The sequence below is a fragment of the Alligator sinensis genome, unplaced genomic scaffold (assembly GCF_000455745.1).
Source record: "Alligator sinensis unplaced genomic scaffold, ASM45574v1 scaffold301_2, whole genome shotgun sequence".
NCBI classification, from domain to species: Eukaryota; Metazoa; Chordata; order Crocodylia; family Alligatoridae; genus Alligator; species Alligator sinensis.
Window position 1 is genome coordinate 745,633 of NW_005841874.1, and position 11,231 is coordinate 756,863.

Here is an 11,231-nt window from a genome sequence, read left to right on the forward strand (position 1 = left end):
TTCCCAGCCAGCAAACCGTGCAGCAACGTGAGTGCTGTGCCCGGGAGCTTGGGGCTTTCTCGGTCCAGTATCCCAGGACCCAGGCACCCTTCCTGGAGCCCCTGTGCCCCTCCCTCCCACCGTGGGCACCCAGGACCCACTGCTGTCTGCTTGTAGCCCAGCCCCTTCTTGTCCTATCAGACCTGCTTTCCTGTCCTCTCCTTGTCCTGCTAACTTCTCCCTTCATGCTGCTGGCCATGTGAGGAGGGGAGAAGAGTGAGGGGTTGTGGAGGGGTTTTGAGGGCTCTGGTAACCCCCGCCCCGTGTCGGCAGGAGAACCTGCGGCTGGCCTGCGAGCACATCCAGAAGCTGCGGGCAGACATGGGCGGCACCAACCTCCTGGCAGCCCTGAGCTGGATGCTGGGGCAGCGGCTGCACCGGGGCTCCCCCCGCCAGCTCTTCCTCTTCACCGACGCCAACGTCAGCAACGCGGGCCGGGTCATCGAGCTGGTGAGGAGGCAGGCAAGCACTGTCAGGTACGGAGCCAGCCAGGGGCATGGGACATGTTGGCAGGGCTAACACCTTTCTGCTAGGGAGGTGGAGCCCGCAGCTCTGCCCACAGCTATCTCCTGCCTGCGCTCATGAATGACCCCCCACCCCATGCATCTCAGGCCCTGGGAAAGGGAGCTCAGTGGCTTCTAGAGACCTTGTCCTCCCTTCAGGCACGGCCTGTTTCTAGCCAGGCCTGGGGGCTCTCAGAGCAGCCCCTGGGCGGCTCTACAGCAGCCTTGCTGCTCCTTGCAGGTGTTTCAGCTTTGGCCTGGGCTCTGGGGCCTGTCGGAGGCTCCTGAGAAGCCTGGCCAAGGTGAGTCGAGGTCGGGCTGAGTTCCTGAGCCCAGAGGAGAGGCTGCAGCCCAAGGTAAGAGCCTCTTCCCCGCCCCATGCTTTGGGCTCGGGCATGCTCTCTATTGGCCCCCCAGCTGAGGGTGCCCATGCCCAGCAGGCATTGACCACCACTGCCCTGTCTAAGGCAGCACGGGGATTGGTGCAGGGGACCGAAGGGTTGAGGTGTTGCTGCCTGCTGGGCGCAGCCTGCAGAGGGGCCGGGGGCCCGCGAGCCACAGCTTGTGGTGCTCAGTATGGTCACTAGGGTGGCCATCATAGAGGACACTCCGGTTGTCCTCTGTCCTCTATTGATCTGAAACCCGGTGCCTTTATGTTCTCTATTTCTCTCTTTTAGAGAAAAATAGAGGACATAAAGGCGTTGGGTTTCATATCAATAGAGGACAGAGTAGCAGAAAACCAGCATGATGGCCACCCTAATGGTCATGGAGCCCCGTGCCCTGCACCGCTCTGGTCTGAGCTGCGCAGCTGGGAAGAGCAGTCTACCGGCATCCCCTGAGCTTTGTGTGACAGCCCCCCCGGGGAGCCCGAGTGGAGAGCAGGGCCTGGCTGTACTGTAGCAAGGGACAGCCCCTCTCAGGGGAGCTCCTGGTCCGCGCAGGCGAGGGAAGGCGTCTTGCAGGGGGATTGGCAACAAAACCAGCTCTCCGCACCTCCTTCTCACTTAGCCCTTGGGCTGGAGGGTCTTCCCCTCCATAGAGCAGTGCTGCTGGGCTCTGGAGCAAGCTGTCCACACCTCCCACCTCCAGGATGGGACGTCTGAGGGCCGGGAGCAATCGGGACACTGTGCTGGGGAAAGAAGCATAGGCTCCTAGAGACGTGGGGCTGGAAGGGAGCTCCAGAGGTCACATCCAGTCCAACCCCTGCCTAAAGGATCAGCCCTGTCCAAACCATCCTGTACAAATCCATAACCTAACCTCCTGTAAAACTACCACCAACCCTGACACAACATGAGACACACACCCTAACCTGCCACAGGGAAGGCAGGGGCACCACGGTGGCCAGTGTCCTGCTTAAGGTTGTTAATATACACTTGAGAGATCCCCGGTAGAGGCCATGACCCCCCCTACAGAGGAAGGCCGACCCCCCCAGTCCATACCAGTCTGACCAGGGGATAAAATTCTTTTCTGACCCCAAATGTGGCACCGGTCTGACCCTGAGTGGAAGGGCAAGACCCTCTAGCCAGGATCCTCTGGGTTTAAATCCCAGCAGGAGCACAGGCACAACCCAGTCCCTGTCCCCAGCCTGGGCGGCAGCCAGCACCCAATGCCTCTGAAAGAGGCTTAAAAACACCCTGCCACAAGTAGCAGGAACTTGGGGGGGCACAACCAGCAAAGCCCGGAGGCCTGGGAAATGCCCATGGCAGAACATAGGCCTGGCTATGCCTAGATCATCCCCTACCACCGGCTGCTCAGCCCCTCCGTGAACACGTCCACAACTTCCCCGGGCATCTGTTCCACTGCCTCCCTGCTCGAACAGCGAGGAAGCTTTTCCTGAGGTCCAATCTAAGCTTTCACCCTGTGCTGCCCCAAAATGTGCCCTCCTGCCAAGACCAGGCATCTCCAGTGGACTCCTGCTCCTCAGGAGGCAATGGCTTAGGCTGCCCGCTTTAATGGGCCTGGCTGCAGGGTTCAGCATCAGTCGTCACCCTCTTGACTCCAGGAGTGGGTGGGTCGTTAAAGGGTGGTGGTCCTCGGGGTTGTGTGCGGCAGAGGAAGCAGGGCAGGGGATGCAATGAGCTGCTGCTGATAGCCCTGGCGCTGGGCGCCTCCTCAGCTGATCAAGTCCCTGAAGAAGGCGATCGAGCCGGCTGTGAGCGACATCACCATCGACTGGTACGTGCCCGACACCATGGAGGCACTGCTGTCGCCCAACGAGATTGCGGCCCTGTACCCTGGGGACCGTCTCATCAGCTACTGCACCCTCTACAACATCGCCTGCTTCCGGGACAAGAAGGCAGCGGTAAGAGCCCTGCCTGGGGGCAGGTGGGGAGAGTGGGACAGGACCCCAGCACCAGGCCGTGCCCACCAAAAGCATGGCTGGGCATGACCCCCTGGTGCTCTCCTCCAGGGCCAGGAGCGGGTGTGTCGCAGCCTTTCGCGCGGCTCTGCGGGGTCGGTGTTCCAGTCCCCGGATGAGGCCTTTGGCCCAGATGGGCCGCCCCTGTGCCCGGCTGGGGACAGCCAGGACATCAGCCGCACCCTGCAGGAGATTTCCCATGAGATCTCCCTGGAGTTCTCGGCCGGGGGCGTGGAGGAGTCGGAGAAGAGTGAGTAGAGCCGCGGGGGGAGGAGGAGGAGGCTCTCCCAGTGCATCTGGCCCCGCGCTGCCTGTTGCTTGGGTGCTCGGGCTCCAGGGGCTGCAGCAGCTTCTCCCTGTGCCTGGAGGGAGCTGGCTGACGGGGAAGGCTGGGGTGGGGTTGTGCCTCGCAGGGTCATTCCTGTTGGAATAGCATCACTGCAGCTGCCTTTCCACGGCAGGTGGGGACCTCACTTCAGGGGCAGACATCTGGAAGCGGATTTACGAGGCCTCCTACATCCAGGAGCAGTACGTGCTCACCCACTGCTCCGTCAGCACCGACCGGAGCCAGGGCCTGCTCTCCCACAGCTCCACCAGCAGCGAGTCCACCGGCTCCCGGGACATAGCTCCCGACGGGGGCTCGCTGGCCCGGACCCCTGAGGCAGCCTCTCAGCAGGGCCAGAAGAGCGTGTCTCTGTGCGAATCCTCCACCAAGTCTGCTCCGCTCCCGCAGGCGCAGGTGACGGCTGCAACTAAGGTAAGGCCTCCTGTGACTGGGGCGGCGGGGGACGGAGGTCGTCCTCTTTCCCCTGCCTCCCAGAGGGCCTGATTCCTGTGCTCAGTACCCCAGGAAAAGAGAGCCCTCTTTCAGCATCCTTGGCATCCTCCATGTACAGACTCAGACCCACACCCCCTCGGCCCCAGGCAGGACTTAGCTGGGTCCTGTCCTAAGGCTGGACCACCAGGTGCCCAGTGATGGTCTCTCACGCCCTTTAAGGCAGCGGCAGCTTTAAATCCAGTTTCATCCCTACCCACCCTCCAGCAATGCGGTTTCCTATTGCTGCTGTCCTGCCTACTCGCTCTGTAGCCCAAAGACCAAACATCACGGGACTGAGTTTTCTGTTGCCTGGCTGAGGAAGGCAGAGGCAGGTGGAGCCCTGTGGCCTTCAGCCCCTTGCACCCAGGTTGAAATGAGTGTGGAGTCACGGCTTTGCCATCAGTTAAGGCACTGGGTGGGCAGCGGGGCCTCCTCCACATTGCCCCTTGGCAGGTCCCAGACCTTGGGCTGTGTGGGTGGGATCCAGCTGGTGCCTTGCATGGCCCCCGATGGGCTGGAAGCCCCCCCAGCACAGGGCCCTGATCCCCACGCTGACCCCGTGTCTCCCCTGCGCCCAGGTGAGCATGGCGCTGAGCTCCGAGGAGCTGCTGCGGCGCAAGAAGGCGCTGGCACGAGCCGCCCTCTCTGGCCGCAGCTTCTCATCCCCGCACGGTGAGCTGGACGCCCACCGCCTGCGCCGCACCCTGGAGAAGGTGTCCCGGAAGCGGAACCGGTCCCTGGAGGGGCAGCTGGACGAGCTGGGGCCAGAGCTGCGGCTGCTGCAAGGGAGCCAGGCCGACTCCAGTGAGTGCTGCGGGCGGTGGGGGGGCACGTGGCAGGTGTGGGTCCCTCACCCAGCGCCCTGCCTCACTCTCCAGCAGATCACCTGCTCTCGACGTCCCACCTGGACTGGGACATGCTGGTGGAGCCCCCGTACCTCTTCAGCGGGGCCGAGGCCGAGCAGGCCATGGTATTGCCCGTGCGCTGCCAGGTGGTGATCCACGCACTTAGCGCCGGCAAGCCCATCTCCTGGCAGGTGAGTGCCGCCCTGGAGTCTCTGCTGCATGCCAAGGAGGCTCCGAGCAAGGAGCAGGCAGGGAAAGGCTGGGACAAGCTGCTGCACCGCCTCACTGCCCGCTCCGTCATCCGGGACCACGAGAACACGGCCCAGCGAGAAGCAGAGCTGGAGCACGGTGAGTCCTGCCCTGGGGCCCGCACCCCCCGCCCAGCGCGGCCCTTCCTGCACCTCCTCATCCCACACCTTATCCGCAGGCTTTGCCCGGCGGTTCCGCCTCAAGGCCATGCAGTCCTCCAAGGCCTGTGACGTGCCCTCCATCTACACCTGCCTGGTGCCCGTGGACCCCTCCACACAGGAGGCCCTGCCCACAGCCCTTGAGGTTCGCCGTGCAGGTAGGACCCCAGGGACCCGGCTTCAGCATCACGGGGAGCCCATGGGGCTGGGGGAAGACCAGGACTCAGCCTCCTGGGGTCTGTGTCCACTGCGAGTGCGTGTGCATCCATTGACATGGGTGCATCTTGTCTGCTTTGCTGTCCTGGGAGTGTCCCCCTCTCCTCCTCCTCCCTTGTCTTTTGTATTCTGATTTTGCTCTCCTGCTCATACTCTGCACTGTCCTTTCACAGCATCTGACGAAGGAACCAGGGTTCACAAAAGCTTGTGCTATACATATAGTCTTATTTTGGTAGTCTGGTGCTGCTTAACCTTTTGGCCCTGCAGGCCAGGTGGCATGGAGCTGGTCTGTGGGCCAGATGGGGCTTAGCATCTCCCCGTCCCTGCCTGTGTGCTGGGGGTAGGTCCCAGAGCCCCCACACCACCTCCACCCAGCCCAGTGCGCTGGGTTTGGGCGCTCCTGGATGACAGGGAGCTGCAGGCCGGAGGTTGAGCACCCGAGTTAGTCCGTGCATATCTGTCCTGCCTTCGAGCTGACTTCAGAGCAAGGTGGTTAATGACCTCTCATGGGTGCACCCGTCAGAGATCCTAAGAGGATGAGGCCAGTCCCTGAGAGCTGCCTTTAAAGCCAGGAAGCCAAGGAGAGGGGGCAGGAAAAGTGCAGCTGAAACCAGCCCTGGGGAAACATGGGCAACTGGAAGCTGATGGGGGCTGGGTCCTTGCAGGGGGCTCGCTTGGCCACCAGCACGGGTCCCAGGCCGGGAGCCGGCGCCAGCGCAGTTACTCGGCGGGCCTGGGCCGCAGGCATGACTCAGATGAGCTGGACGATGCTGCCATCTCTGGAGGTACCGACCCAGGCTGGTATTCAGGTCTGGCATGTGGTGCCTGTGGAGGCACCACCACAGCCTCCCTCGAGGCAGCCTGAGCCCGGGAGCAGGGTGCACCCTGGCTCTGCCCACAGCCCAAGGGTGGACTTGAGGACCAGCGTGTTGGCCCTCCAGGGTGGGGTGTGGGCCCCGGCAGGGCTGTGTGTGGGGGCTGGGACTCTGGGCCAGGATCCTACCTCTGGCAGCGGGACCCTCGAGAGCCACTGCAGGGGCCGCAGCAACATGCTCAGGCCTAGGGGGGCTGAGCTCAGCACCCTCGGTAGCTGCCCAGGCCCTGCTTGGCCACCCCCTGCTTTGTTCCTCTGCAGAGCGCAATGGGATCCCGGCGTCTCCGGTCAGCACCTCCTCCGGCACCTACGGCTGGGAGAAGCAAAGCTGCCCCAACGGTGAGTCCCATGCGATGGCTGGGAGCTGTGGCCAGCGGGGCTCAGCCCCTGCAGGGGAGACACTACATGGGCACCAAGGGTGAGGGCAGACTGCCCTGTGCCCAGCAGGCTCTGGCCATGGGCTATCTGTGGCTCCTGCTGGGCTCTGGAGGGGGATGGGAAACCTCCGGCTGCTATGCTTCCAGCCTGTAGGCATGAGGACAGCTCGGCCTGGGATGTGGCTGGGTCTCTGCAGCAGCAAGGGGAAGAGGGGGCTGCGGGAAGGCTGCCCTGCCTGCATGGGTACACCTAGGGGCATCCCCTGGCAGGGCACAGGAACACCAAGGTGGGGAAGAGGGTCCAGCCCCCCAACCCTATTGTGCATCCTGCAGGGCCCTTCCCCAGCCAGAGAGCGGGGGGGCCTGTGCCAAGGAGCTACTGTGGCACCGGAGGGGGACCACCCCACCTGGGCCAGAAGCAGGCAAGTGGAGCTGTCCCCTAGCCTCCTCACCTGCCATTGCAGGTCCCTCGGCCAGTCCCTCTGCCAACTCCGCAGGATCCCAGAAGTCTGCCGAAAGCTTCATTGGTTCCAGGTGAGCTCCAGTGCCCGAGGCCTGACCCCGCAGCATGGCAGGAGTCAACCTTCCCCGATGCTGGCTGGGACCCAGTCCCCCTGCTCTGCCCAGCCACCTTCCTCTCCGGGAGGGAGCGGGTCCTGCCAGGGCTGCATCACAGGGAGGGTACCTGGGGAGGGTCCCACGAGCTGGGGGCAGCATGGCCATGCTGGATCCCTTGACTAAGGGGCTTGGGTCGGTCCATTCAGGGCTGGGCTCCCCCTGGCTCTGGGGGTGACGGGGCCTCCCCTAATGCCAGCAGGTGCTAACCAGCCTCCTCCCTGGCAGGTTCAGCCTCAGCCGCCGCAGGGGACACGGCTTGGCACTGCGGCCGCAGTGCCTGACCCCAGAGGGCGAGCTCCCCCGCAACCATGCTACCCACGACTACCTGCCACTGGTGAGGCCCCCCTGCTGCCCCAGCCCATCTGCACTGCTCCTGTCCAACACCCCCTGAAGGAGCTGAACCCACCCCCAGTGCCAGGCACATGCAAGCTGTATCCGCTGGGTGGTGCCAGTGAGCAGCAGCTGGCACAGGCACCACAGAAGCCCGTAAGACAGCAACTCTCCCACGGCCTACGTGGCAGGTGCAGCTGTGTGCTCATGGCCCCAATCCCAGGCTACCCTGACCACAAGGCCACAGGGTGCCTGCCTCCATCAGCAGTACCCAGGAGCGGGCCCCAGCCATGAGCAAAGTCCCCAGCTCAGCTGGCAGAGGCGCTGCCTCAGGGCCGCTCCTGCAGGACTCCACATACCCCCAGCCTTCCCAACTTCACCTGTCACCCCAGGTGCGGCTGCAGCAGGCTCCGGGCACCTTCCAGCTGACGGAGAGCTTCGCCGAGGCAGTGCAGATCCCCCTGGACCGCCTGCGCCGGGCTTCACCCTACGCCTCACACCGCGCCAGCCTCAGCCCTGCCTCCTGTCCCTCGCCGGGGCTCCTGGGCACCAAGGGCAGCCTTGAGGGTGGTGCCAAGCCTGTAGGCAGCCAGCCCTCTCCTGAGGGAGAGGAGCCCGGCCAGGAGGGGGTGCCAGAGCCAGGCTCGCCCCAGTCCCACAGCACCTGTTCCGAGGTACTGAGCGTGGCCGTGTGGCCAGACAGCGGCCGTGGGTCCGAGACAGATGCCTGTGACCATTCCCCAGCCCCCTCGGAGGCCGGCCTGAGCCTGCAGGAAGGCGCAGGGCCAGAGGCTGAGGAGGGTGACCTGGAGAGTGCCAGCTGGGCCACGGCCGTGGCGCTGGCCTGGCTGGAGCACCGCTGTGCCGGCTTTTTCGTGGAGTGGGAGCTGGCAGCAGCCAAAGCAGATGCATGGCTGCGGGCGCAGCAGCTGCCCGAGGGCGTGGACATGGGCTCCCTGAGGGGGGCGGCGCGCCACCTCTTCCTGCTGCTGCGCCACTGGGACGAGAACATCCAGTTCAACATGCTCTGCTACAGCCCCGGCAGTGTCTGAGCCCGAGCTGCGCCCCCTGCCTCCCCAATAAAGAGGCTTGGCTCCCATCAGCCGTTCCTGCCTCTCCTTGCACTGCTGGGGCGTGGGCTAGGGCACCCCCACTCTGACTGTGATCCCAGGGGAGTCTGTGCCTGGCTGGGCAGCCCATGAGCAACGGGGGATGGGGGCATCAGGGCAAACCTGGTACACACTCATGTGGACTATAGCTCTGCCCTGGGTTTGGCAGTGCATGTATGGTGGGGGGAATTGAGACAGCAAAAGGACTTTTTGCTCCATAGGAGCAGGGGCGAAGGGGGGCAGCCTGGGCTGGACCCTACGCACTGGCTGCCTACCCACCCTTGGGCAGGGCCGTGAGAGGCTGGCAGAGTGGAGGACCCCCTGCCCCCTTGCTCCTGGGGGACTGCAGCCATGCTCCCTCCTTATGTTAGGAACAGACCCCGGGAGTCCTGGCTCCGAACCACAGCGGCTCTCACCCTAGAGTGCAGGCGAGCTCCTCCCTTGCAGGTCCTGTGCCAGGGAGGGGCTAGAAAGCCTGCAGCAGGGCTCTGCCACCTTTATTGGGGGAATCCCAGGTAAGAGCTGGTACCCTGGCGAGACCCCATCCCCTAGAGAAGCTGTGGGAGCAGTCCTGGTTCCGGTGGGGCCGGCCAAGCCAGCAGGTAGTTGTCCAAGCCGGGGCACCGCTCCTGGAGGTGCGGGGCAGGGCAGAGCAGAGCAAAGCAGAGTAGCCAGCAGTTCCCATTGTCCAGTGCCCCCATCTCACTGTGTCTTTTTCGGGGGGGCCGTGACTCTCCTGGGGGGGCTGCAAGGTTCAGGCGAGGAGGCCGGGCTGTACCAGAGCTGCAGCAGGACGACTCCGTGGCAGGCGTGCAGGGAGGCCGAGCTGTACACCGTAGATGGGTACGTGTTCCAGGAGAGCTCAATCAGGCCTAGGACCAGAACCCTGCAGGGGCAACAGGCCCGTTAGCGCCCCCAGCCCTGTAGCTCCTTACTCCCACCCACAGCCCCACCTACCCCAGCAGCGAGGCCAAAGTAAGCAGAACCGTGCCATGTAGAGAGGCCCTAGGGATTCCCCCACCCCTTTGAGCATTGCAGAGCAGGGCAGGGTGAGGTGGGCATGTACCGGAGCAGGTGCCCCAGCTTCTTGGCAGGGGAACCCCACAGCAGATATGGCAGGGTGTGGAAGTACCAAACGTAGAACTGATAGTGCAAGGACCGGCTGCAGCACACACCCACGAAGTTGGAGCTGAACAGCACAAAGACAATCTGTGCACAGCCGTCAAGGAAGCCACGGGCAGGAGCTGAGCCGAGTAGAGGCTTTTAAGTGCCTGTCTGCCCCTGTGCCACCTTCCAGCCCAGCCAGGCCCTGCCCCCAGACGCTCTGTGGTCCCCAGGACTGTCCACCTCCCAACCCCTGCCCCCAGCTCCGGATATCATTGGGTGTCAGTGGCTGCAGCGATGTTTTCCTGTCTGCAGGATCCCTCAGTAGGGACAGGATACTCTCCTCTGACCTGCAAGGAAACGTACCAGCACTGATGTCTGCTCCTTGTGGGGCTCCTTTCGCCGATGCCTGGGCATCCAGGCAGCCTCTTTGTACCCAGCAGCAGGCTAGACTGGGGTCCCAAACCTGTTGGGCGGGGGCTGAGCACTACCTTGGGGCTCAGCCACTTCAGGCTCTCACCTGTGCCACCGGCGCAGTGCCAGCAGGGCCAGGGCGGCCAGGTGGGCCACGAGCAGCGCTGCATGAAAGGCGCGGTGCTGGAAAACCTCCTCGGGCAGGAAGCGCCAGTTCACCGTCCACTTGAAGAGGAACTGGCGGCCCAGGTCAAAGGAGCGGCTCAGGTACCCGCCTGGGTTCTCCAGCAGGAAGGGCAGCCCCAGCACCACCTACGAGACATGCCAGGCCCCCAGGTACTGCCATGGTCAGGATGGTGGTGTGGGGGCAGGGGAAGCAGCTCTCTTCCCACCCCCATCCCTTTCTGTGGCTCCACGGCCTCTCGCCTGGGGGTTCGAGGGTCCAGGATGAGCATGTGCACTGGGGGCGGCATGGGGGAGTCGCTGAGGACTCCCCCTCTGCCATCCCCGCCTTACTGCTGCTCCCAGGCCCAGCCAGGCGCTGGCTCTGCCCGTCTGCCCCTAACGCAGGGGCAGCTGGGAGAAGCCAGTCATTGAAGCAGCAAGCAGCTGCCCCAGGCTGGCGGATCCACTGGGCCGGCCCCAGCTGGAATGGGGCAGATTTGGTGCTGGGGTGGGGGCAGCCTGGGCCCTCTCCCCTGCCATTCAGCCCTTCGGGGGCTACTAGGAACGTGCACGCTGCCAGGGGTCACGCAGCTCTGGCAGCACTGGCCCGGCCCGGGGTACCTGGAGCGCCGCGCAGATGGCCAGCTTGGGGATGGTGCCCACGAGGCCGAAGCGCCGCAGGAGCAGGAAGAGGAGACCCGGAGCAAAGAGCAGCACGTTCATCTTCACTGACACAGCCAGGCTGGGGGCGAGGGCACGGTCAGTCCCTGCCTTCACAGCCCGACCCTGCCCCCGGCGAACAGCCCAGCAGAGCGAGAGAAAGGGGCCCCGAAGTGGCCCGGACCACGGAGGGATGCCCACGACCGTGCCGAGGACCGACCTGAAGAAGAAGCAGCCCCAGGACCAGCGCTCGTCCAGGAAGAGGTTGACGGCGACGAAGAGGATGGCCATGGCGACCGGGTCATTGAAGAGCCGCAGCAGGAAGATGGAGTGGACGCGGTAGGAGGCGCAGCACATGAAGAAGAACACGTAGGGGGGCACCTGGGCCGGGGCC

General features: G+C 64.3%; 2 protein-coding genes across 2 annotated transcripts in view; one reads left to right on the forward strand and one right to left on the reverse strand.

Moving 5' to 3' along the window:
* VWA5B2 (von Willebrand factor A domain containing 5B2) overlaps positions 1–8,758 on the forward strand; it is a 33,613-nt gene extending 24,855 nt beyond the window's left edge. Inside the window, exons 10-24 of the mRNA XM_025195898.1 lie at positions 1–27; positions 313–515; positions 784–898; positions 2,659–2,844; positions 2,953–3,151; positions 3,363–3,658; positions 4,297–4,522; positions 4,597–4,911; positions 4,991–5,128; positions 5,852–5,971; positions 6,322–6,478; positions 6,592–6,607; positions 6,664–6,971; positions 7,281–7,389; positions 7,778–8,758. The exon at positions 1–27 is cut by the window's left edge and continues 1 nt beyond it. Of these exons, the coding sequence (XP_025051683.1) occupies positions 1–27; positions 313–515; positions 784–898; positions 2,659–2,844; positions 2,953–3,151; positions 3,363–3,658; positions 4,297–4,522; positions 4,597–4,911; positions 4,991–5,128; positions 5,852–5,971; positions 6,322–6,478; positions 6,592–6,607; positions 6,664–6,971; positions 7,281–7,389; positions 7,778–8,437 (3,075 nt within the window). The 3' untranslated portion in view covers positions 8,438–8,758. The remainder of the gene's footprint in view (positions 28–312; positions 516–783; positions 899–2,658; positions 2,845–2,952; positions 3,152–3,362; positions 3,659–4,296; positions 4,523–4,596; positions 4,912–4,990; positions 5,129–5,851; positions 5,972–6,321; positions 6,479–6,591; positions 6,608–6,663; positions 6,972–7,280; positions 7,390–7,777) is intronic.
* Positions 8,759–8,888: 130 nt separating this feature from the next.
* Positions 8,889–11,225, reverse strand: ALG3 (ALG3, alpha-1,3- mannosyltransferase). The gene is made up of 6 exons (XM_014527752.2): positions 11,058–11,225; positions 10,799–10,919; positions 10,119–10,324; positions 9,872–9,948; positions 9,561–9,705; positions 8,889–9,380 (listed from the first exon to the last, which is right to left on the reverse strand). Exons 1-6 carry the CDS (start codon positions 11,192–11,194, stop codon positions 9,197–9,199), a joined length of 870 nt encoding a protein of 289 aa, XP_014383238.1. The 5' UTR covers positions 11,195–11,225; the 3' UTR covers positions 8,889–9,196.
* Between the last annotated feature and the right edge of the window lie 6 nt (positions 11,226–11,231).

Excerpts from the sequence above, each read along its gene's own strand:
- ALG3 (XM_014527752.2), bottom strand. The coding sequence starts at position 11,194 with ATGTGCTGCGCCTCCTACCGCGTCCACTCCATCTTCCTGCTGCGGCTC. Across the intron at positions 9,949-10,118 it reads GCACTGCGCCGGTGGCACAG|GTCAGAGGAGAGTATCCTGT; the intron begins GTGAGAGCCTGA and ends GTTTCCTTGCAG. Across the intron at positions 9,706-9,871 it reads GCAGCCACTGACACCCAATG|AGATTGTCTTTGTGCTGTTC; the intron begins ATATCCGGAGCT and ends ACGGCTGTGCAC.